The 27512-nt window shown below is 38.1% G+C and overlaps 1 protein-coding gene across 1 annotated transcript in view; it reads right to left on the bottom strand.

The window, feature by feature from the left end:
* Positions 1-27512, bottom strand: part of BIRC6 (baculoviral IAP repeat containing 6) — a 320140-nt gene that overhangs the window by 228190 nt on the left and 64438 nt on the right. Inside the window, 15 exon segments of the mRNA XM_073338417.1 lie at positions 659-878; positions 3283-3629; positions 3971-4179; positions 4327-4541; positions 5360-5459; positions 5974-6288; positions 7106-7293; positions 7876-8010; positions 11633-11766; positions 17336-17483; positions 22784-22881; positions 23398-23529; positions 23635-23796; positions 24282-24412; positions 26669-26847. Of these exon segments, the coding sequence (XP_073194518.1) occupies positions 659-878; positions 3283-3629; positions 3971-4179; positions 4327-4541; positions 5360-5459; positions 5974-6288; positions 7106-7293; positions 7876-8010; positions 11633-11766; positions 17336-17483; positions 22784-22881; positions 23398-23529; positions 23635-23796; positions 24282-24412; positions 26669-26847 (2713 nt within the window).

Genomic DNA, 27512 nt, shown 5'->3' with positions numbered 1-27512 from the left:
GAAAGAGGCAGAGTACTCATGTATCCCCAGACACCGCTAACCCAAAAGTTCTGAGCGTGTTCACTTATGTAGCAGAAACCCATGCAAGTAATGCTCTTAAGAACTTACAAGTGTATATACTTCCTTTACAACTCAGAAATGCTGTACTTTGACTCTGCTTTTCCATCAGAAAGCATCGGACTCACTTTTAAGTTGCATCAGACTGCCAAAATGGAGATTTCCTGTTAAGAAATTGTTCTTTAAATATAATTTTAGTGGTTGTTTTGTAATTAAATGTAGTGATCAGATCATCAGTTTATTACAAGGAACTTCTCATCTTTGTGGTGAGTTGGGTAAGTCCATTTGGCTCCAGACACACGACAACACTTCACCTCTAATTTAGGTAATCTTTTCAATAACTGCTTAAATCAAAAAGGGACCTTTTTAAAATGAAAAGCTTACCTTATATTGAAAACCAGAATCCACAGGAAATATAAAATCAGAACTAGCATTTTTTTCAAGCCTCTGGACTTCTATTGTTAGTGCTAGTAGGAAAAAAAACGCATCTGCCATCTTCCTAAATACTAGGTTAAAAACCTAACATTTTGCAACAAAATTATGTAAAATCATTCATACACAGTAAACATTACAATGTATCTCTATGCCAAAGCAAACTTACCTGTCTTGTGGGAAAATAAGAAGTTGTTCTGAGTTGTACAGTTCCTGCAAAACGTTAGAGAGAAACTGCCCCCACCATCTTTCACCTCCACACAGCTGAACAAGTAGAAGGCCAGTGTGCAACCGTATTTTTGGGGTCCCACTGATACACAGATGTTTAAATAACTCTTCACAAGCCTGAGCATGAAACGTACTTTGCAGAACCACAGGAACAGAATGCCCTTATAAGAGAAGGAAATCAAATGAAATGCATATGGACATTTAAGAGAAGAGGTGTTTGTCTTCAGATTTTAAAGAGTAGCAAGTTACTACATTCATAAGGAATGCTATAAATTGGATAAAAAAAATTTCCAATCCATGAATGCAAGTTAAAAATAAACAGTCAAATGGTATCCATATAAAAACATTATAAAAGCTTTACATTTATTTTTTGTATGCTTCATTATGTATGGCTCGTTTAAAAATTAAAAAAAAAAAAAGCATGCTCGGTTCTCCAGATTGCTAGTGAAGTAAGCTCAAAGTTACAAGGATTTTTCCTATATTGATAATTTTATGTTAGAAATTTCTAACAGTCAAAAATGTGACTATTAAAGGCGAAGACTAAAATTTTCAAAAATGCTGAAGTGACATAGGAGCTTAAGTCCCATTTCAGTGACTTTTAGCGAGACTTCAGCTCCAAAGAACTACAAGGGGATTTAACTGCTTAACTGCTACTTTAGGCATCTAAATCCAAAATTATCATAATCAAAACCTTCACTCAGCTGTCACCTAACTTTATAGTCACCTAAATTTCCGCTGATTAAGTCCCTAGGGTGCCTAAAAATCTGCTGGTGGGCATGTGCCTATTCACCTACTAAGTCCTGACACCCAACATCTAATTTATGCCTAAACCCTGGAGGGATCCTAAAACTAGGCTTTCCCCTTTGAGGCCCAATCCAGTAGGTGTACTCAGAGGCCACCTTGGAACACACCTACCTGAGTGTGCCCTGCACAAAATATGTGGTGGTGCCCCCCTTTTTACTCAGTGGCCCAGCAGTTAGATCACTCACCCAGAATGTGGGAGACCCAGATTCAAATCCCCTGGGAGCAGCAGGGATTTGAACCTAACCACCGGGCTATGGAGTATTCTAGGGTGGGTCTAAATCTCTCCTGTTGCAGCTGTTCCATTTTGTATAAAATACTCATTAGGCCAGAGACAGAGGAAAAAATGCTCTATAGGTCAGTGGTTAGAGCACTCCCTGGGAAATGGGAGATTCAGGTCCATATCTCTGATCCAATGAATTTTTAAGTATTTTATGCAAAGTGATTGCTAAATTATGTTACCCAATTTAAAGCAGGATGGACTGATTTAATTTACCAATTATAATTATGACCTAATTAAGGAAGCAAGGAGCTTGCATTACAATCAATTATTTTAAACTTGTTTTACATTCGTACGTTTTAGTTATTTTCCTAAAGAAAGGTTCAACCTCATTGGTTGGTATAACCATTACAACATGTTGATGTGCAACCAAAAACAGACTTTATACTAAATTCAGTGGTACCTTTTGCTAACCAGAAAGCTACACTAAAATCAGATGTAAGCATTTATATAGTTTAACATACATTTATTCAGATTCCTAATTTTTACTTATTATGTTAAATGAATGATGCATTTCTTATTTATTAGATAAGAAAAATTAACACTGCCTTTGGACAGAAACTTGGATTGAAATCAATGGGAAGTCGATACCTTTTTGAATGCCTGCTTAGGTGCTTTTGAAAATCCCATTCAGCACCTACCTGCATCTTTAGGTGCCTATATACTTTTGAAAATCTGGCCTCAGGCCTTTGAAGTTTTTAGAATTAGTAGACCTCACTCTCCCACTGGGTTTTTATTCATAAGTTGGAAGAGACAAGCAAACTTCCCTGCTCATTTCAACTCTCAATAGCTTTATCCACTTTGAATGCGCTAGTCCAAATCAAGAAAATATTCTGCTAGCTAAATCTGAAACCAAAAAGGAATTAAGGCAAAAGCATCCCTACATAACAAAAATGAAGTACTTACAGTTGGAAAAATGTAAATACGAGCATTCGCAGCAGTATGAAGACTTAAGACATGTTTAATGCAGTACCTGATATTGTGATATTTATAAAGCTTGAGTTATCCTCAGAAATTAAAATTTTCCCCCAATTCTGTAGATAATTAAAAAAGCAGCACCCTTTATCTCATTAAAAGTTGACGAGAGCAAATCGATGCAGCATATTTTCATTTAAATGATTTTTTAAATTATAGAAATTTAGGCCTTAATGTAGGTTGTCAACTTCAAATTTAATTTTAAACAAGTCTATTTTTAAAAGGGAAATTTAAATAAAATAATCCATTTTTTACATTTCTTTTTTTTTTTAAAATCATTTATTTTTGTCCTTCCTGATTTTATAGTAAATGTGACCTCAATACAATATAAAAAGCTTTCTATGTATTGTGTGGGTCAATAAACATGACCACTTCTAGCATATCTTCTTGCTCAAAAAGCTAACTGAAGAAATTAGCAAATTAAGCTTTTCAACGTTTCTGGAACACTGGTAAAAGTGTTATTGAATATTTTAACTGATCTATTTGCAAACATTAAAAAAACCACTAACCATTGGAGGAATGAAGTAAGCTAAGTAAAGTATCCAGTAAGTATCTGATGATGGTGCGTAACTGCTCTGTGGAGGACATCTGAATCAGCTCTTTTGGGTCAGGTTGTTCTTTTAGTGTCTTCCTGCTTGCACCTAAAGCTACTTTGAGCCTCTGTACAGCATGATGGGCCAAATTGAGTTGAAGCTGTAGCTGAATGCAGTCCTGGTAAGCAGAAAACACTCTACTGTCCTCCTCTACTGCCTTATCTGGCTTTCGCAAAAAATACTGAGCATTGTTAGCACTGTTGAGTGGAGGCAGGTCAATGCTTTGCAAAAGGATTTCCAGTCTATGGCATGCCAAGTTGTACCTATAGGGGGAAAATTCCAGCACACCTTTCAACTGAAATTCACATATAGCAACACATATTTAAGATTTAAATTGCTAGAAACTGAATATTTGTTACTTTATATACACTATTAAATAAAATACTGAAAATGGAGGGAAAGAGGATATCTATTTACTTTTTTTTAAAATCACCACTATGGAGCTTATAGCGTAACATCTGTACTACATTACAAGGCCAAGTTACACTGTCTGATATTTTTAAACAAGTCCTGGAAAGTAGCAATACAAAATTACTGACATGGTCTTTCCAGTGTTTATTTAAAACAAGTTTAACTGCATATTTGTGTACACATTTCTTCCCACCTGCACTGTATGTCTTCTTGCAATGCAATCATCATTGTTAAGTGTTGGTCAATTTCTGGCTGGTTTGCAGCTTCACCTTCTCCTCTTAGAGGATCATGCATTAACTTCAGTTCACTTTCCAATGGCAAGATATAGGTATGACCATAGTAAAACCCTAATGGGATTTTGGCTCTAGCATTTGTACTACCATATCGACCAATTACGGTGATCTGTAATGAAAGGTAATGTAACCTTTATTGTTGCATAAAGAAAATTTAACACAAATCACTTCCATTTGAAAGAGTTTAAAAGAACAAGAAATTCAAGAATCAGTATTTGTGGGAAAGCATTTTCATTTTTAGCTTATTTTTTTTTACCTTCATGAACCTGCAAACAGGTGGTGGTATTAAGTCATGTAGAATGAGTGAATGTGTGCTAATATCAGTAGCTACTACCAAACGTCTTCCATCCACCTCTTCTCCTAAAGTCCAAATGTCAATTGACAAGGAAGCCAAGTCTCCACAAGTGGGAATCAATACATCTGTCAACAGTACAGGTCTCCCAAAATCTAAGGTCACAAATCTTCTTGCTCCTATGAAAAAAGTTAGATGGGCTGAAAGCATCAGTACCATTCCAATTAACCAAAATACAAAGTCCGAAAATAGTGGTTTGATATATTGATTCAGTATAGTTCAGAAAGACTATATTTGTGAAAATTTTCAGTTTTACTGAACAAAGTAGTTTGTTAACTTGCAAACTGACTGAAGATGATCTGAATCATAGACATAACTTCACTTGCAAATAATAGTAAAAAGAGTCCAAAATATTTGACTTGGATCCACTGTACTGGTAATCAATTTATGCAGCAAAGTGTACACACACGTATGTACACATACACACAAAACTTAAATGCATAAAGGTATAAGAATAGGTGGTATACGTATACAAACTATTCTAAATCTTTTAGAAACCTATGAAGTGCTGGAAAACCTATTTGTTGCCCCTTCTTCACATGCTATACGGGCAAAACAGTTGCCTGCTTTCTCCTTAATTTCACCATTTCTATCACTAGAGTTTCATAACTTCTGCTTGCTCTAGAATAGGCAGCCATAGAGGGTAAATAAATAGCTAATATAAAGCTAGATATTTGTGCCCTTTGGCAAAAGTATTTCATTAAAGTACCTGTCTAGAGATCCCAACATACTTTCCTCTGCAGTATTTTTTCAGCAAGTGTCCTTGTACATTCAGCTTTCTTGGCATACGATGGTAACAAAGTCACACACGTTTATTTACAAAGCCAAATAGGACTGCAGCTACACTATTAATCAAAGTGTCCTAGAAAATATTCAACCTCCATCAGAAAATCCCATTACGCATAACCAAGATGTTAAGAAAGAGTTCTAGTTTTACCTGAGTGCATTCGTTCTATAATGATGGACTGATGAGGTGGAGGCTGAAGAAAATGTGAAGCATGAGATATTGCAAGAGCAAGTCCAGATCCAAGTGGATTCTGAGGAGGAAGAAACACTAGTAAAATTAAGGTCATTAAAATGTATACTATTTTGTATGTATATGAAGGTCTTGTTCATGTAAGTGTAAGAATGAAAAAAAATTCAGTCCCTTCTATTTACAAGTTTGATATTCTTGACATCACTTACACTATATTTTGCACTAGTATGCACCATGAGGAAATACTAATACTAATCAATGGATTCAAACCCACTGAATCCTTGTTCAAAGGATTAATATTACAGCTACATGGTTATGTTACCTCCTATATAAGGAATCTATTTTCTTTTAATAGAATATCTTATTATAGATATTCTTATCTTATAGATATATCTTATTTAATAGAATATCTTGCCCTGCTATAATAGGCCATATGAAAAGGAAATTTTATCTAGTAGTTAAATATTTACATCTCAACCAAAGTCGATAAACAGAATTGTTACTCATCAGTCAAGTAAAAAGTAAAACAGATAGTTAAATCCTGATTGTCTCATTTCTATTAGAAAAGTAATTACCGTTCTGGACTTGTTTGCATTTTTGTTATGTGCAGCAAGATTAACTGTTGGAGGATCAATGACTGAGCCAGGGAAAAGCTGAGCAAGCTCTGCACTGATAACAGCAGAAACTGCCTCATTTGGCGGAGTCAAAGGTGGAGTCATAAACAGAGGTGTTGTTTTTGGAGTGGGTGGAATGACATCTGAAGGATGAATGAAGAACCCTGGTGCGGCTACTGGGTTGGAAGGCACAGAGTTGTGAACAGGACCAACTGCTGATGCTGCTGCAGCTGCTGCTGCTGTTGTCTGATGTAGTTTTGCTTCCAGCTTAGCTTTCTGTAAGAAAATAAAAGCAGAGTATGTAGAGTAGACCAACACTGCCTGTAAACGTATTAGTAATATGCACTATGGACGGAGTATAAAACCTCAACCTTCATTTAAACTATGTAAAAATGTATGTTATCCAACTATCACCATTATGGTTCTATTAATTACCTAACACAAGCTGGAAAAATGGAACACTATTTAATCTGATAATGTTTATTTTATATGCCGTATTGTCGTAGCCCTATCTGTCCCAATTAGAGAGATCCAGTGGATGACATAATATTTTTTATTGGACCAACTACTGTTGTGTCTCTCACCAACATTCACTTTCAGATTTGTGTAATTATCCCAAAAATAAAATGGAGATTTATAATGCAAGAAGATTTCATTAAGGAAAAAGTAAAATTGCATACAAATCATCACTACCATATAAAATTTTTATTTTGTGTAAACTGGTACCATTATTAATGGCAACATCTCTTTCCTTTAATTCCAGTGTGGTTCCTTGACTATATTGTTCTTCTGCTTGTTAATCAAAACGATACTCTTTATGAAAGTGAATGACACTGATCAAACTCCCCACCCTCAAAACCTCACATGTACAAAAATAGAATTTGAAAGGCCAAAAAAAAAAAAAAAAAAAAATCGCATGGTAAACATTTTCATCATTTTGTTTAACGAATGTGATCCTCAGCCCAGAGCTGTTCCCTCCTCACAGGATACACTATGAAAATGGGGGAGGAAAAAAAAAGTATAGCTCTGTAACTACTTTCTCAGCTTTTGAAGTTTAGAGACAGCATGAAAAAATAGCCAAATAGCCTCCAACCTGTTGCTGAAGCTTCAAAAGCTGCTGCTGTTTCTCTTGCAGCACCTGGAGCTGTTGCTCGGCTGAGGCCATTGCATGAGAGAGAGACTGCAAAGCTACCTGGGCTGCTGAACTCAGTGCTGTCGAGGCTTCCCCAACCGTCCCAGATGAGAGGCCACCAACTGCTGGGGTAACCCCAAAGGTACTCACTGGCATGAAACAAAAGAAAAAAAAACAAACATGTATGTAGAAAAGAAGCACAAAAAGCACTTCTAAATGGCATCCTTAATTCCTTTATAGGTTAACAATAAAAGAGCAAGCTAAAAGCAAGAGAGAGAGAAAGTATCAAGTCGTAATTGTCTCACACAGCAAACTGGACAAAGTAATATTTTCTTGTGTGTTACAGAAGTTGCAGTTTATGCACTCTGTCTAAAATGTACATTCAACACATACCTAAATAAAGGTGTTACACTGGTTACCGTAACCGATTTCTTTTGCCATGTGGGGTTGTAATGCAAACACACGCTAATGTGCTATACACATTAGTTAAATTCAAACTTCTAAATTTACGTTTGAAATCTGGTTTCCTTCAGTTGTTTGTCAAATCTCTAAGAAAGTGTATGTTGCCATTTAACAACTTAAAATTTTAAACATTTACTCAACTTCTGAAATTGTTTGGGGGGGGGGAAAAAACGTGTTGGATAAGTGGCATTCAAAAATCTAGAACACACTGATTTTTGTGTTTTAACTAAGTAGAAATAATAAAAGGTTGTATATACCAGTAAACGTACTTGCATCGTCCCTTTCTATCCTAGTCCCATCACTAGTTGAAACACAGGTAAAGTGCAGAGGCTCAACCTCCAGGAGTCCAGTAAGGGAGGTAAAACTACCCTCAGCTGCTGTACCACCACTAATCTTCCCATTCCCTGTAAGAAAAAAAAATATTTTGTTCATCATTTAGTGTTCTTTTGATAGTGGTCATGAGATTTTTCAAGTATGGACTGTGTCAGCAGTTAAATATAATCTGTGCACATTCTCATCTAACATTTCAGGAGGAAACAATTTAATAAAGATACTATAATATATACATTAATTTTTATAGAAATGTGTCTTTAGGTATAGGATTTTGAACATTCTAATTGTAGCTCTAAGTGCTATCTGGTCAGAGGATCAGGAACAAACAGCAGAAATAAGCTAAGAATGAAGGCTACACTCTTTGTTTGTGGAAGGATTGGCAAAATTTTGACTTGCAAAAAGTACATTCATCAACCCTAAGTAACATTTACTGTTAAGATCCACCCACACTCATGGATGCGTTTGGGGCAAGTTCAAAGATTTTTCTAGACCACGAAAGCTCAGTATTAGAATCCTTTACATTGGCCAGGAAGCCTAAGGAGAGTACTTCCAAAATTAACACTATAACCAGCAACATTTAACAGTCATGACTTCCATCAGATTATCTTCTGGCATTTCAAACATTAAGCCACAAGCCTAACTACCGTGATTTAAAAACTCTAAGATACAGAGGAAAGAACAAGTCTGAGAAGAGGCAAGAATGCATTTTAAAAGTATAATGTATTAGATTCAGAAGTTAATCAGCAGCTAACATCTCATTAAATATGTAGTATCTGGAGTGAAGAGAAAACCAGGTGGCAGCTTTGCAAGTTTTGGAGATAGATTTCTCTGTCCAGGAGATAGGTTGTGTCTACACTACCGCAGGATCGACGCTCCTACGATTGATGCACCCAGGGTCGATTTAGTGGGTCTAGTGAAGACCCACTACATCAATGGCAGAGCACTCTCCGGTCTACCCTGGTAGTCCACCAGGAATGAGACACATAAGGTAAGTCAACTGGAGAGCGTCTCCAGTCAACCCAGTGCGGTGAAGACACCGCACGCAGTAAATTGGCCTAAGCTACATCAACTCCAGCTGCGTTATTCACATAGCTGGAGTTGCATAACTTAGGTAGACTTACTGCAGTAGTGTAGACATAGCCATAGTTACCGACCTTGTTGAATGGTCAGAGATACCTTGGGGAAATTGCTTGTTAGAAAAGATACACGCTTTCTTGGATGGTGACTCTGACCCAATGAGCAATGGCAGCTCTAATGGGTTTAACCCTGCCCTTTCTTAGGACTTCCATAGAGTAAGCAAAGATTACCAAGATTTCTAGAAAAGACTGTTTTATCTTGGAAGAACTTTAGGACTGAGGGAGGTTCAAGTTATGAAGGAGAATTCCCTTGTGATGCATAGTTATCAGACAGATGGAAAGTAACACGATGTGTCTTAACTAAAATGAAGAGTGTGACGCAAAGACAAACTACTTAGTTTAAGTAAAGCTTGAGGAATAGTTCTGCTAAAAAAGGATTAATTTTGCTTACCCTTCTGACTGTGGCAACTATGAAAAAAAGACAAATCAGATTAACAGAAAATTGGGGATCAAGCAGGAACTCACATTAAGATTGAGCTTCGGTTTGGGGGCTATAATCTGCCACCTATATCAAGACAGCCCAAATAACTAAATATTACGCGAGTGAGTCATGATAGTGCCTTGTCTTCCACTGGTTTAAGACAGCTTTGAATGCAATGATCTAGCCTTAAAAGGTAAAGTTGATCTGACATTCAAATCAGGCTACTGTGAAAAAAAAGAGAAATCCCATAAGAAACAGAGAATGGTTCAATGGCTGGAGCACTTCAACTAATTATGGTAGGGTCACTAAAATGAGGTATTACCTATGTAGTTATACATAAGTGAAGACGACCACTTGATTGGTGTCCCTAGCCTCTGTTTGCCAGAAGCTGCAATTGGGTGACAAGGCATGGATCACTTGATGATAACCTGTCTGTTCATTCCCTTTTGGGGCACCTGCCATTGGCCACTGTCAGAGAACAGGATACTGGGCTTGATGGACCTTTTGTCTGACCCAGTATGGCCATTCTTATGATTCCCTTGGTAATTTTTTCTGACATGTTTATCCTTCAACTTAAGAACAGAGGAAAGTTTATTAACTCAATGAAGAGAGGTATGAGCAGATACTATTATCAGACATGGAAGTGGTCCAATACTGCAAAGAAAATAGATTTTATAGTTCTTAGTCACTATTACTTCTTTTGGGGAACTCAAAAATAGCATCCTCAACTAAAAATATTTTTAATCAGCTGAAAAATTGAGCTATTGAGTAAAGTAAAATTCTCAGTTTCATTAAGTTTATGGCAGACTGCTGATTGATCCCCTTGCTATGTTGATTGATCAAGGATTGATCCCCTTGCTATGTTGCAGGCAAAGTAACTTTTTCAAGTTCATGAGAAACAAGAAAAGATAATCCCACTTCAATCCCTAACTTCCTTCTAGGCTGAGGGGTGAAAGACCTCTAACTGGAGTAAAATTAGCTTCCTCCAAGAATAATTTATTCCAGTGATGGGGACAAATAATGTTAATCAACTTTCCAGAGTAGTTGGAGACAAAAATAGGAAGGGGTGGGCGGGAAGGATGTCAATTCATCATCTTCAGGACTGCTATCCATTAAGTGTCTTGACTTGATTTAGTCCAACCCCCTGCTCAAAGCAGGACCAACTCCAACTAAATCATCCCAGCCAGGCCTTTGTCAAGCCAGGCCTTAAACACCTCTAAGGATGGAGATTCCACCACCTCCCTTGGTAACCTATTCCAGTATTCCTTCCTTGGAGACTGTGCTTTTTGGCAGAGTTGTCAAAAATTAAGCCTCTTGGGGTTTTTTAACTCATCTAAATATCTCTTGATGCTTGACCTCCTTACTTGTCTTTTGGGGGAAGGGGGTTTAAGAGGGAACTCAGGCTTAGTCAAGTCAGATTCTTCTGTCTTTAGGGAATTGCATGACTGATGACAGTTAAACAGGGTGTGGATGACCAGCACCAGAGTTGTAATATTGAGCTGAGAGGCAGCTCTAAAAGCTCGTGACGCCAAGATGGATTTCTTCTGGATTGGTGAATGCACTTTTAATGACAACAGTGCCATACTGTGAAACAACTCATTGCTAGAAGCATAGGAAGCATAAAAATCAGTTTTGAGATGAAAGGGGAAAAGGAAACAGAGTTGAGTGGGAAGGAAATACCAACCACAAATGTATGGGTGAAACAAACAAATTAAAAAATTAATGCCTGAACAATAGAGAGAGGGTTTTCATAATGATGCATCACACAAATTAATTAGTATCATGTAATGCCTGGGCTCCACATTTGAAAAAGCATCAAAACAAGTGTCTACTTTAAAACCATAGGAGTCATGAACATCTATGTCACCAGACTCTATGCATGGAAGCAATTATCTTTAAAAAATCATGCAAACAAGTTGAGGCAAGTCACTTTCAGAGACAGATATGTGCTCTTCAGTTCTCAGAAGAGAATGTTTTACACTTTCACAAATCTACTCAAAGGTTAAAATACAGTCACTTAAATACTACAATACTAAATGCTTATTAAACCAATAAAAGAGAGGAAGAGATATTATTCTTAAGAGTTACTATTTTAAAAAGTTTTAGATCAAGTATCATTTTTTAAAGTGTGCATACCTGAAAGAACATCAGATAAATCAATTTCATCCGATTGTACACCAATGCTGCTGTTGTATACATTCTTACAGGAAGAGCCACTCATTTCCAAATCAAAAAGAACTGGATCAAAAGGTGAACTATATAATCCATATCTGCAAACAGAATAAGACAGTTGAACACTTCTTCAAACACCAAGCTATAAATTATTGAGAATGCATAGAGACTCAAAAAGAGACAAAAAGCCAAGTAGTTCATTTAGGATATTGGTTGTATTATTTCAGTGGACTAAAACTCACATACCTGTCATTTAATCAATGTATCTTTGAGGTTACCAATTATTCATATTTCACTAAAATCCTCTAAACTGGCACACATTGGTGGACAGCCTACTATCTTGATTAAGCAACTGTCATTAGAACAGTCACGAAGACTTAATACAATATTGTCTTGAAAGTATTCTTAAACATAAGAAAGCCATAGTCCCTTAGGAATTACAATTCATATGCCCAATAGCCACCCAGCAGCACAGCAGTATACGAACACCCACACATTACTAGCTGGCTGAGTTAAAGCAATAATTTAAAGATATACCACTTTTCTCCCAAAGCTCAAAGCCATTCAATCTTCCACAAAGATGGTGTTTTCAGCATGCCCTGCATCACTCTGGCAAAGAGAGGTGGTTGGAAACGTTCTGATGGAGCATATTTTCATCAGAAAAATGGCAATTCACTGAAAGCTAAACTTTGTGCAGAAACACGTAGATTTTGACTAATCTTCCAACAGTACCTAGGCGAGATTTCAAAACTTGCCTGCCAGCTTGCCTGCCTAGCTCCTCAGCAGCCCACTTAAAGGTTTACCTTTGAGCCTGAACCCCAGAGTCCACAATTTTGGGACAGTGCTGCCATACAGACTGTAAAGGAGCTACGGACCCTCAGGCTTCCCAACTCTCACAGCCCATTACCCCAAGAGTTGGGCAAACTCAGGGAATCAGCTGGCCTGGGAGTCTGGAAATCCTGGGACAGGCTTCAAGGGTCCACAGCTGTAAGGCACCCCATCACAGGGATTGCCCCAAGTCTGGGGACCCTCAAGACTTTCAGCCTCCACGGACTGCCCATGAATCCTGGAAGCACCAGCATCCCTGATTCCAAGGCAATCAGCACAGCATCTCTGCCATGCCAGAAACTCTGGAACCCTGGCAACTGTTGACTGAAATTGACATGATTCTTACAAGTTTCATCCCTGCCCATTACTGAATATCAGTGGTGAAACTGACCAGTCTGTGCTCTGAGAGCTTCACCACATGAAGTAGGTGGTAGTGAAGGAGATATCCATACTAAACATGTTGAACTGGCTATGATCATCATACGGTCATCCACGGTCTCTACATGTACTGTTCCACATAGCCCCAAAAGTCAGACCACCATACTTTTGCATGGACAGATGTCCGCTATCAAAGAGGACATCATGAGGTCCTTTTACAATGGCACAAGTCTTTCTCCTTTGGGATGACGCTAGCATTGATAAAGTCATTGCACTGATTTGCCTAATGGAAAAAGTAGTCATCAACAGGTGTAGCATGGGAACAAAAAAAGCTGCATCTCCTGACAAGAACATTATGTTGTGGCTACATATGTGAAATGTTTTAAAATATCATTTGGTACTTTCTAATGCTTGGGAAAAGGAGACACCCCAGAAGCTAAGACCACATGATATTTAACTCTGATCTAATGCTAGGCAATGTTGAGTCATTCAGAGGATCAAAACAGCAGTGATAGTGGAGAGAGTCTGGAGTACTTTGGAGATATTGGAGAGGTTTAACAGCTCATGCAAGGTTCAGCTGAAGTAGGGTTGAGGAGATAGTTGATGGCTACCTATGTGCTACAGTCATTTCTCTCCCCCATCCCCCCATACATTCTTCAGCAGCTCAAGAGAGATATGTAACATCCACACTTCATCTATCCCTTCTCAAGCATTTACTCATGCGGCTTTTTCCCATGGCAGTAGCTAGTCACCAAAAGTGTATCTGCTCACTCACAGACAATAGGAAGCTAGCATTAATTTAAATGAACACCTGCTTCTACATGATTATCAAGTATTATGCCATCTGATGGCAGTGATGAGAAAAAACAGAGCACAGAAGTTGTAGAGACTGAATACTATCGAACATATACTCCATAAAATGCTCCTTAGTGAAAAATTTACCAGTGGTTGTCATCTTATTTATAAAAAAAAAGCATGTGGCTACACATCACACATTTTTCCTGATGATTTGACTTCAATTATTTAAGAGTGTGGGAGAGAAGGGGAGACCATGCAAACACATTAACCTCAATAATTTGAAGGGACTCCTAGAAGACTACAAAGACGACATTTCATATTTTGTTCAATTTAAATACATACCATTACACTCACCTTTACCTTTGTAAACATGCAGCATTCTACAAATAAGTCAGTAGGAAAAACCTTTTTCTAATTTTTAAATATAGAAGCAGTTATGTTTTATACACATTTCATAACATGTGAACTGTACATGATGGGTGTGAAATCTCAAAAGGAGAAAAAGGCAGGAAGTTTGCCTTGATTAATAGATAAAGTCACACAGGGAATGCCAAGGAGCAGAGTAATCAGCTCATAACAAAGGCTGTGATATCTGTACACGTGATGAGAAAGATGCTTCTGCTGTTGTTCCTTAGCTCATCTCAACTGCAGAGGTATTGGAAAGGAAGAGAGATGGTCTCAGGTAACAGGGTCCCTGGACATCTAAGGCTTTTAGGTTAAAACTAGTACCTTAAACAAACACTTATTAGAAACTAACAGGCAGCATGCACAGATCACAGAGCATCACTAGCATGGTGTTAGAAAGCTGTGTAATGACTTGTGTTAATCAAATATATATATATACTCAATAATGTTAAAGAAATGAATATTCTAGTTAAGAAAACATGAAGGAATTTTTGCTTTTGTATGTGTTTCTGCTAATACAGCATTTCAGAATTTAGCTGAAACCGTTTCAGAGTTGTGTAAACCAGGAAACATGGTCTGTGCAATTTATTTGCAAAAAACCTTGGTCTGACTAAAGAGCAGGGTAAAGCAGAGTGTCATGAAATAATTTTTAACAACTTCAGGTGCCCACGAGCCCCTCCTAAGAAAACAAGCTAAGCAATAAAAACTCAAAGCCACAAAAACAGAGTCATAAGATAAAAACAACCAGATTAAGCCAGAGATGATGACAGCAGAAAACAGATGACATAAGTAGACAGATGAAAGTAAGTTTTAGTGGGATAAGCAAAAACATATTAGTTTAGGTTAGTTACTGGGGTTTATGCATGAGAATGTTTTAGTTGGGGGGGTGGGTTAGAATAGATAGGTACACAGATGAGGTTACTGGATAAGCTGAGTCTTTGCAAAATTATGGAATAAGAGATAAAAAATAGGTGATTTACAAGAAAGCGGAGAAGACAGAGGGGAAGAACACAGCAGCGATCAGAGATTTGACAAGAGTTGCCCTGTCCCCAGGAGAGGTAACTTGATCAATTCTCTTTCTTGCCTTAGCTGTTTTTCGTATATATGTAATTCATTGGTGATAACAGCATTGTCTTAAAACATACCAAATGAAGGCTAAAAGACACTGTTTAAACCTACATTGAAGTGGATCTTGTTTTTCACCCAACAACGAGCTCTCTTCATGAAGCTCTGCCTGACATGCAGTCAGTCATGTTCTTCTCTAACTTTAATCTCCAGATGCAGCCCCAAGTATCATACATTACAGTAGTTTGATGTTGAGATGACAAGAAAAGAGAACTGATGTTTCAATGCCCCCTCCCAGTTCCTGTTAAACCACAGTAATAGAATGCTTGTAAGCACTGAGTAAGAACAGCGCCTACTTCTAAGGAACAGCTCAACTACCAGATTGAATGAGAGTCTGGAACCTTAAAGTGACAGTGTCAAACTAAAGAAGTCATTGTATTTATATTTTATCTCCTTTTGTTACAAGTTAATATCTAATATTGAAAAAAATATTTTTCTGATTTTCCAATTTACTTTCTTTGACAAAATACTGTCTAGAGAGACAAGGTGGGTGAGGTAACATCTTTTACTGGTAAAGGAGACAAGCTTTTGAAGAACACAGAGCTCTTCTTCAGCTCTGGGTAGCTTGAAAGCTAGTCTCTCACCAACAGAGACTGGTCCAATAAAAGATATTACCTCACCCACCTTGTGTGTCTAATATCCTGAGACTGACATGGCTACAACTACACTACATATGAAATACTGGTCAATTTCATTCGGGGGGGGGGGGGGGAAGAGTTGGTGAGGACCCAGATGTAGGTATAATGCCTGAAACTAATTCTGTCTTAACTGACCAGATTTCAAGGTTATATCCCTTTAAGTGCCAGCCTGGGGGATTTACAGATTTCCATCTAGAGACTCAGGATCCTCTGTAATTCCTCCTCTATTCAAACCCTTCACGTTTTTAATAAGCTTTACTAACATAGTGGTAAAACAAACCACAATTTTCACAGTCTGCAAGAAGTACCTCCAACAGTACAGGGCTCCATAGCACCAGAATGGGGTAAAGGAAAGTGCAACTTATGGAATTGCCAACACCAGTTTCCTTGATATCCCTCCCACGCTCTCCAGAAGTTGACCAGATTGGTCTGTTTAGTTCAAGAGATCGATCACTACCACAGCCTGGAATAGTATTTCTGTTTAATTTATACATGGACCCATTTTTCCAGGGAGTCAGTCCAGGAATTTGTCCTTTGGTACCAGCACTTTAAAAATATGGTGGACTCAGGAATAAATTGCAAGAGTTTGCAGGGTCCTGTGGCACTCCCCAATTTATAGCAGTATACACAGGCTGGAAGGATTCCATTTTTTAAATCGGTAAATGTCCATAAACATTGATTTCACCTTACACACATAGAAACAGATCAAAAAATATTTCCATCAATAATTGAAATTTACAGATCGGAAAAGGGGTGGGGGGAAATGATGCTTGGGAACTTAGAGTTTAAAGGGATTGACTCTGCATATTTTGACAAGCAATGATGACAATTTGCGTAAACAATTATAAAGTTTTAACTTTTTGAATCTGAATGACTACTAATTGTTGTCTGACCCCACTCTAATTTCCCCCAACTGTGAAAATGTAAATAGGTAAAAATCTTTTAAAATGCTTTAAAATAAACAAATTGATATTATCTGTTGAAATTAGAAAAATTAAAAGTCGAATTCTGTAAAGCCGAAGTATGGCTTACTTTCACACACTCAAAATAGGAAATCCTTTGGTCCGTATTGAGTTTGAGAGTTGCTGGTGAACAGATGCATTGCATAAAATATCACACAACATGTATTTGTATTTGCACACTTTAAACAGACACAATTACCTAATTCCCGTCTTGTCTCTGCACCAGTTAAATAACATTTCCCAGAACTGTGTTAATCAATGCTTGCTCATAAAACAAAATATTGCAAAATGAATCTGTTGAACAGCCATGTTCATTTCAACTTTTCAAAAACACACACAAAAATTAAGATCAGAAGAAAAAAGCCAGATCATACTTGTACCAATACTACAAATCATGGAAAGAAACAAATTTTAAAAAGTTACTTGACAGTGTCTAAGATCATTCAAAATACCATAAACTTTTTTTTTTAATTTGAGTAAACAGCATGCTTACAAGAAAATGTTCATACAAGTACATATTTTCCTCTCAATACCTTGTTTGAAGTAAAGCTTCCATAGGTGTTAGCCGGTCCTGTAACTGTCTGGACACAGCAGTTAGCAAGGATGCACAAGCTGTACTGCATCCAGCCAAATCTTCATCCTTCACATAATTCAGCAATACAAAATACCAATACACAGATCCTAAAGATGGGAACAGGAATTTCAATTCAACAGAAATATGGCTAACGTTGCATTCAAAAAAAGCTCAAAATTAATTAACAAAAATGGCAAAAATTTAAGTATCATAATATAGATAATGAAATGTAAAAACAGTCACTTCCTAAAAAATTCTAGCATTTTGTATTATTCAAGTATTTTAACCTCCAACAGAATTTTACATCAGCTCAACTTTAGAATTCAAGAAAAGGAAGTTCCCAGGAAAATGTTTGTATTAAAGTAGTTCAGTTAACATAGTAGAGTCAAAGTAATACTCATTAAATTTATAGTGTAAGTGTGTAACTATCTGTTAAACAATCCCTTTAGAAACATTCCCATACTAAAAGAAGTTAACTTTAAAAATAAGATTGCTACAGCAAGTAACATTAGTATATACAAAACACCAGTATTGCCTTAGTTAGAAACAATAACCATTAAAAAGAAATAGTATATTAAAGTTATATTACTGTTCATTAATTCACAGACATAGAAAATTAACATTTGATATAACTGACCCTTTTCTCTTTTTTGTATAACAGTTGCTCAGTTTTTCTAATTATGCCATATATATATATATATAATATATATATTACCTCGTCTCATATGTTGTATATATTATATACTATATATATTGTCTCATGATTAGTTGTATAGTATGCCATAATTAGAAAAACTATATATTCAGGACATCAGGAGAGAGAAACATACAACCATGTTTTATTTACATAGCAACACTATATATCAATGTTGTCTCTTTCTAATGCGTACATGATTTATGCTCGTGTTCTGCAACTAGGTGTGTACGATTCTTCCTTAAGAGTACTGTTTACACTGTAGAGAGAGTAAGCCAGCCACAGTTATTAAAGATAATGCTGTTTCAGCACACAAAGCATTAAGTTGTTGGGTTTTTGGTTTTTGTTGTTTTTTTGGGGGGGGAGGGGGTTGTTTCGTTTTTTACCTTAAGAACTATGTTTCTTGACAATTAACTTGGTCAAGGAGGTTAAGTTATTAGAAAATCAAATGTTAGATTTTGGTTTTTGGAACAATGTTTCATGGAATTTTATGTACATTACATTAACTTAATTCCATTCATTCCAATGCATTTTTCTTACATTAGCTATCCTCATACCTATATTTTCAAAATGTCTTTTACCTCAGCAACTAGAACAGTTACAGTTGCCAAGCTGTATGACATGGGTATGAAAAAAAGCAAAGGAAAATCTAAATTAGTTAACACATGATGAAGACTTTGACATTTTAATCTTATACACTTGGACAGAAGTAACCTTTAAGGCTTCGATTTTGTTACAAATAAATAGTTACAGTTACTGCAGTAATTCTATTTTGCCACTTAAGATATATGGCTAAAAAGCAAAAATTCAAACACATGCTTTATTTGCTAGTTATGTAATTTTAACTAAATTATTTAGTGTTAGACAGACAGGAGCAGCTAACAGGGGAGTTTTGTGAGGGACTTCTCCAGGTGAGGAGGAGAGGTTATGTGACCCTTGGGGTAAGTTTGTTGTCTGTTGTGTGAGTGTTTGTGTTTGTTGTGGTGTGCTTGCTGATGAACTGAAATACACCATGTGGTCTGTTTGTTTGGGGGACCGTGTGCTGACTGTGTGGGTGCTGAGCCTAGCGGCCTGCTAGGCAAGGCTGAGAGCTTCTTAACAAGACTTTGATCCCTAAGCCATTTAGCACCCATCAACCCTTAACCAGTGGGCGGGGCTACTCAGAAAGACCAGGGCTTTAAAAAGCCCGCTCCTAAGCAAGCAGAGGAGCTAGTGAACAGGAACGGCTAATGGGAGTTTTGCAAGGGAGTTGTGAGGGCGGTGGGGGGGTGTTACATACACTTAACATTCCTTAAACATCTTTAAACTGAAGCTAAAAAACATTCCCCGATAACAAAAAAACAACAAAGGAACCAGCTGCAGAAGTAAGAAGAGAATGCAGCAGAAGTCGAGCAATAGAGCGGGGGCTACCCAGTTTATTACACCCAATGTAGCATGGAGGATTACCTGCCCTATGGGCAGGTGGCATGTGTGTGCATTCAGTGCAAGGAGCTCCTGGCCCTCAGAGATCGTGTACAGGCTTTGGAGACCAGGGTGGCTGAACTAAAGGAGCTAAGGGAGACAGAGAGGTACACAGATGAGACTTTCCAGGACACAGTAGAATGGTCCCACCCCCGGACTGACAGCCTCTCTGCTGTTGAGGAGGATGAAAGCCTCAGGGAAAGAGAACATCCAACTGGAGCAGAGGGAAATGATCCCATAGTTGGGACCCTCCTTCCAGATGATGATGTGGTATCCTCTCGTACTGAGGATACCTCTCCAGGGGAGGGAACTCCAGTTATTAGGAAGAGACAGGTATTAGTAATGGGCAATTCGATCATTAGAAACAGATAGCTGGGTTTGTGATGACCAGGAGAATCGCATGGTGACTTGCCTGTCTGGTGCAAAGGTTGCAGGTAGTAATTCCATGCTTGAAGAAGAAGAAGAAGAATATAGCAGTAGGGATATATTACTGACCACCTGACCAGGATGGTGATAGTGAAGGTGAAATGCTCCGGGAGATTAGAAAGGCTATTAAAATAAAAAGTTCAATAATAATGGGGGATTTCAACTTCTCATATTGACTGGGTACATATCACCTCAGGACAGGATGCAGAGATAAAGTTTCTCGACACCGTAAATGACTGCTTCTTGGAGCAGCTAGTCCTGGAACCCACAAGAGGAGAGGCAATTCTTGATTTAGTCCTAAGTGGAGCAGAGGATCAGGTCCAAGAGGTGAATATAGCTGGACCACTTGGTAACAGTGACCTAACAATTAAATTTAACACCCAGGTGGCGGGAAAAACACCACAGCAGCCCAACACTGTAGCATTTAATTTCAGAAAGGGGAACTACACAAAAATGAGGAGTTTAGTTAAACAGAAATCAAAAAGGTACAGCACCAAAAGTAAAATCCCTGTAAGCTGCATGGAAACTTTTTAAAGACACCATAATAAAAGCTCAACTTAAACGTATACCCCAAATTAAAAAACATAGTAAGAGAACCAAAAAAGAGCCACCGTGGCTAAACAATAAAGTAAAAGAAGCAGTGAGGGGCAAAAAGGAATCCTTTAAAAAGTGGAAGTTAAATCCTAGTGAGGAAAATAGAAAGGAGCGTAAACTCTGGCAAATGAAGTGTAAAAATATAATTAGTCTCCAGAACCTGATGGTATTCACCCAAGAGTTCTGAAGGAACTCAAATGTGAAATTGCAGGACTACTAACTGTAGTCTGTAACCTATCATTTAAATCAGCTTCTGTACCAAATGACTGGAGGATAGCTAATGTGATGCCAGTTTTTAAAAAGGGCTCCAGAGGTGACCCCAGCAATTACAGGCCTGCAAGCCAAACGTCAGTACCCGGCAAACTGGTTGAAACTATCATAAAGAACAAAATTGTCCGACACATAGATGAACATAAATTGTTGGGGAATAGTCAACATAGTTTTTGTAAAGGGAAATCATGCCTCACCAATCTACTAGAATTCTTTGAGGGGGCCAACAAGCATATGGACAAGGGGGAATCCAGTGGACCCTCACCAAAGACTCTTAAGCAAAGTAAGCTGTCATGGTTCTCTCATGTATTGGTAACTGATTAAAATTTAGGAACCAAAGGTTAGGAATAAATGGTCCGTTTTCAGAATGGAGAGAGGTAAATAGTGGTGTCCTCCAGAGGTCTGTTCTTGGCCCAGTCCTATTTAACATATTCATAAATGATCTGGAAAAAGGGATAAACAGTGAGGTGGCAAAATCTGCAGATGATACAAAACTACTCAAGATAGTTAAGTCCCAGGCAGACCATGAAGAACTATAAAAGGATCTCTCAAAACTGGGTGACTGGGCAACTAAATGGCAGATGAAATTCAAGGTTGATAAATGCTAAGTAATGCACACTGGAAAACATAATCCTAACTATACATATAAAATGATGGGGTCTAAATTAACTGTTACCTCTCAAGAAAGATCTTGGAGTCATTGAGGACAGTTGTCGAAAACATCCACTCAATATGCAGCGGCAGTCAAAAAAGCTAACAGAATGTTGGAAATCATTAAGAAAGGGATAGATAATAAGACAGAAAATATCATATTGCCTCTACAGAAATCCATGGTACACCCACATCTTGAATACTACGTGGAGATGTGGTCACCCCATCTCAAAAAAAGATATACTGGATGTGGAAAAGGTTCAGAAAAGGGCAACAAATATTATTAGGGGTACGGCACGGATGCCATATGAGGAGAGATTAATAAGACTGGGACTTTTCATCTTGGAAAAGAGACTACTAAGGGGGGATATGATAGAGGTCCATAAAATCATGACTGGTGTGGTGAAAGTAAAGTATTATTTACTCCTTCTCATAACACAAGAAAAAGGAGCCACCAAATTAAATTAATAGGCAACAGGTTTAAAAAAAACACAAGGAAATATTTATTCACACAATGCACAATCAACCTGTAGAACTCCTTGCCAGAGGATGTTATGAAGGCCAAGACTATAACAGGGTTCAAAAAAGAATTAGATAAATTAATGGAGGATAGGTTCATCAATGGCTATTAGCCAGGATGGGCAGGGATGGTGTCCCTAGCCTCTGTTTGCCAGAACCAAGGAATGGGGGACAGGGGATGGATCACTTGATGATTACCTGTTCTGTTCATTCCCTCAGGAGCACCTGGCATTGGCCACTGTCGAAAGACGGGATTCTGGGCTAGATGGACCTTTGGTCTGACCCAGCATGGCCATTCTTCTACTTTGCTTACAGCTTTTTTGCTTGTAATTACATGAGTGTCATTAAAATTAATTTTACAGTTACAAGGGGAGCCTGTTGACCCATGAACCAACCAAAGAGTGCAAGCAACTTGTCACTGGATCTAGGACTGGTTCTCAGACTGTGGTAACTACACTCTTATGGGCTGTCTAATTAACTAGTTATCTAAATAAATCAAATCAAGCTAAGTGATCCTGAGATCTCTCTAATTATTAAATCAAACACTTGTTGGTAACACTAGGCATTCTGCTTTAGAAAACAACTTCATAAAAATCAGTCTCTAAACTAATTTAAATAGAAGAGGCATGCTTATGAAATGGAACATTAATACATGGGTATTTCACAGGCTTGGCAAAAAGCAATCGATACTAATCAAATAGAACTTGTTCTTCTATCAAACAGGAGTGAGGGAAAACATATCTAGTATAAGTATACAATATGCCTATGACAGCAAAAATATTTTATACATACCACCAGTTGCAGCAGCAGGTAGAAAAGATATATTGCCAAGCAAAGCCTTCAGAAGAACAGATCCAAATCCCTGCTGACTTGGGTCACATTTGCCATTACTATCAAAGAAAACAAACAAACAAACAAACGATCTATGAAAGTTCATATTTCATTCTTCTTGTAGTCCCTAAGCATTATGATACCACTGCATTAAATGTTCTAAGGAGTTAGTGATCAATCATAGAATCATAGAATATCAGGGTTGGAAGGGACCTCAGGAACCTCTAGTCCACCCCCCTGCTCAAAGCAGGACCAATCCCCAATTTTTGCCCCAGATCCCTAAATGGCCCCCTCAACGACTGAACTTACAACCCTGGGTTTAGCAGGCCAATGCTCAAACCACTGAGCTATCCCTCCCCCCAGTTGTAAACATGTTTCCACTAGGGGAAAATAAAATTAGTTGAGAGAGGCTTACTTCCCTTGTAAACATACCTGAGCATATGTATTCCCATGTGAATGGCTAGTATATTAACTTTTCTAACTCCCACCACATAAAATTATTTTGCACATTTAACTACAAGGAATAACAAGTAAACTCTAAATAGAATTAGCCTCAGAACATGTGTTTCACCAACCTTATGCATAGTGCTAGAAACCGTGCACATTTGTGGGCTATGCTCCGACCTGCTTCAAAGAAGCACACACGTACTATATCAGAAAGACATTTACGTGTTTTAGAAAGTAGGCTCTCATTCCCATCCTTTGAGCTGTTAAAAAAAAAAAGTACTTTGGAGAATTATATAAGCTTTTATATTTAGAAAATTTGATACTGAAGAATAACTACATGCATTTAATTGAAATCTCTCTTCTACCTGCCAGGTCCATTTGACTGCACTCCTGCCAGCCAACACAAGGTGTCTAACACAAGGCTTTGAGCGTGTTCTGTGGTCAGACCATCATCTGTCTTTTTGCAAAGTGTGCTAAGAAGTTTTTCATGGAACTCTGAAAACTGTAACATGGCACAGCGTTGAACTCTAAAGAAGAAGAGATTAGTAACAGAAAAAAAGTTCAACTGTTCAAGTAAAACTGATACTCTTAGTGCCAATGCTAAGTTTTGTTTAAAAACTGGGCAACCTATGAGCTAAGAATGGGGAAAGATTTTTCCTCAAAAAGTGAAGTCTGATTCATTTCAATCATCTAGTTTACAGCACTGCAACACAAATCCCTGCTAGTTACATTTGCATTTGAAGGCCAGAAAAATTTCTCACTACCAGAATATGTTTAAGCATACACATTTATGGTATTCTTTAAGTGAAAATATCAATTTTTGATATCCATTACAATTTACACAGTATGAAGATTTAAGACCCATATATGACCATTTTAAATTTTTTAATCATTTTCCTGTCAACTAAATTTAGCAACAAATACCAACTTTCAGATTATAATTTGCCATAAATAATGAAGTTAAAAACCTAAACATTTAAGTAAAACATGTTTACAGAGAGACAGGACTAACCTTTCCTTTGAAACAGAAGTTTTTTTAAATCTTCGAATAGTTACAGAGACCTCTTGAAGTAAGTCGCAGCCTCTCAGATTGTCTGATTTTCTTGAAGAATTGCTGGCTTCAATTTTATTGGATGACTTTTCCTGACAGGTCAGAAAAAAACCAAAAACATTGGTTTCAAGAGTTACAGCACTCATGATTCTTTCATTTATGCATCTTGTTCAGATGAAAGTGCTGGGTAATCTAAATTCTGAAATATCTATTACTTGTTAATGGTACTGTATAGACAATAAGTGTATTCTAGCTTTATTTTTAAGCTAATAACTAAGCTAAACAAGTTTCATTTGTGCCCTAAAGATCCCTAGACTCAAAGTGTGACAGACTATAAAGAGGAGTAAGTTCCAAAAGTAAAAACCCTCAGTTGAAAAAGCTCTGGCTTTTCGGTGATTGTGGAATGTTTCAGTTTGGGAACCAAAGGAAGGAGATTCCTAGCTTATTTTAACTGCTGTATTGGGGTAAAAGTTGAGGGGTAATTTCAAGTAGCTTATTTACTGAGGGCCATGCATGTCATTGGCACTGTAAGATTGACAATGGCCCCCCTGCCCAAAAAAAAAAAATCTAAGCTAGACAACAGTTCAGACAGACTGAATACTTGAACAACGTATGAGAATCTGGTCAGATCTCAGAGCAATTTGATTATATATTATAGGTGGAGCTGACAGCCTTGCTTATTATTAAATCTGCCTGAAATTTCCCATTGTGAGACACCACTGCCAACTGCTTATAACTGCCAAACTTTAATCATCTGTGTTAAAGTTTTCCATGTTAGGTGTTTGCTTCAGGGTGCGTTTTTTTGAAAAAATTCAGCCAAGACTAATCAGCTGTTTCCTGAGAATGAGATGAGGGAAGAATATGTTGCTTTGCCCATGTTAAATTCTAGCATCATCAACTTTTTCAAGCTCTAGTGCCCTCATGCTTTGGAGCAGGGGCTTGAAATTCGACAAGAGATGGCCTTCTGACTCTTGCTGTCCCTGTGAAAACCCCACTTCATCCAGGGGCTAAGGCAGACTTTCCCTGCAACTGCAGCTCTGGACTTGGGCTGGCTGTGCCAGGTCTGGGCACCTGAACTGACAGCATGCAGATCTGTCTCTCCTGTGCTCTCCATGGCCTGGCAGCATGGACGATGAAGCTACCTAATTCAAACACAGAGGAATCAAGAGCCAGACCTGCAAAGGGGTAAAGACAGAATAAGCTGGGACAAAAAGCCATGAGGAAAAGGAATTGATGCTGTGACAGGAAAAGGAGGAGGAGAAGGAGGAAATGGGACTGGGATTTGCAGTTAGGAGAGAAAGACTGTCTGGGCAAGGAGACTGGGAACCAGAAAGAATGACTTTAACCTGACAAAAACTGGGATAAGGAGCAGGGGTTTCCGGGGGGGGGGGGGGGGGGGGAGAAACACCACACTAGAAAGTGGCCCAGGAGCACATGGGAACCCGGAATGTGGGCAGGGTGGAGGAGAAACCAACAGATCAGTTAAGGAGTCATAGGGAGAGGAACTGGGATTATATGGGCAAGTAGACTGGGAAGAGAAACCTGAGGACTAGAAATTGGGGCTGGCTAGGTGAAGACAATAGGACTAGGACAAGGCACCAGGGATGGGGAAGATAGGAACAAGCTAGAGGGATGGAACAGAAAGGGGCGATGTTTGGAGCGGAATGGGCAGAAGAATCTGTGCCCCCTATAGAACACTCCCCTACAAAGCCTGGAATGGGCTCCAAGATTCCTCCAAGACTCACCAGACCTCTGCTTTCAGGAAATACCTGTGAAACCCACTGGTTTATCCCTATCCCTCTCTCGTGCTGATCTAAATGAAGGATGACAACCTATCAGTTACTCCATCACCGTGTGGTGGATCTAAAGGTTCCTACCCTAATGATGCCCTTGTGAGGGTGAACATGGGTCAACATGATGAAATTTTTTTTAATCTAGGCAATTAAACAAAAATCCTACATTAAAACAACCTTAAAGGTTGCAAAGTCAAGTTAGGAAAATATAGCATGTGGTCATATAACTAAAGACTATCATAATGCCGGTACAAGGGAGCTCAAAAAAGGTTGTGCAGGCAACCTAAATTCTGGTATTTCTTATCTTTTTAGTGCTTGAGGTTGTAGCCTTAATAACCATCTTTTAATGTAGGACTTTTTTTTTTTATACCTAAACTACAGTTCTGGTAGGTATAAAGCTTAGATAGTTAATCAAAATTTCACTAGGATTTGTTTTAACTCTCTTATGGAACTGTAGAGAGAGACCTTTCATTTCCAAAATGGGGGTTTATACAACTGATTCTGAAGCTTTAATATATATAAAATATAGCTGCAACTATGTTAATTATTCAATACCTTGCCTGCTGCAACTTTGGCCAACAGTGACGCAAGAGAATTCCCTTTACTACTTTGAGGTTTTAGAGATGGTATTCTTACAACAGGCCGGATTCCACCATTACAAATTTCTTCTGTTCCTCTGTCATTCACTGCTTTAACATGGATTAAAAATGAACGGTACTTGCCCCCAGCCATACCTAGAAAAAAACAAAAAGGAGGAAAGAGCTTTTACACCTGTACTATATCAAACTGAAGAGATTTTAATTTGATGGCTAACATTCACAACCATCTGAGTTAAGTAAGTATTTTTTTGGTAATTCAGTATAAATTCTAGGCATTAAAGAACAATCATTTAAACATATAGTAACTCCTCACTTAAAGTTGTTCAAGTTAATGTTGTTACATTGCAGATCAATTAGAGAACATGCTCATTTAAAGTTGTGCAAGACTCCCCTATAACTTTGTTTGGCAGCCGCCTGCTTTGTCCATTGCTTGCAGAAAGAGCAGCCCATTGGATCTAGCTGGTGGGGGCTTGGAACCATGGTGGACCAGCCTATATCAGCTCCCTGATCCCCTAAATTCCCTGTACAGCAGCCACCCAGCAGGCTATCAACTGCTGGGCAGTTCAGGTGTCCCTCCCCTGACTGCCATGTGCTGCTCCTGCCCTCTGCTTTGGAGCTGCTCCCGGGAGGCTCCTGCTCACTGTGCAGGGGCAGTAGAGGGGGGCAAATGTCAGGATAATCCCCTCCCCCCACTTCTGTACAGCAGCTTCTGTCTCAGCTTGCTGATCTACTTGAAAAGGCAGGTCACTTAGAGTGGGGTCAGCATACTTAAAGGGGCAATACACATCTCTCTCTTCCCC

The sequence above is a fragment of the Lepidochelys kempii genome, chromosome 3 (assembly GCF_965140265.1).
Source record: "Lepidochelys kempii isolate rLepKem1 chromosome 3, rLepKem1.hap2, whole genome shotgun sequence".
Lineage (NCBI taxonomy): Eukaryota > Metazoa > Chordata > Testudines > Cheloniidae > Lepidochelys > Lepidochelys kempii.
Note: the sequence above shows the minus strand (reverse complement) of the source record. Positions and strands in the feature narration are given on the sequence as shown.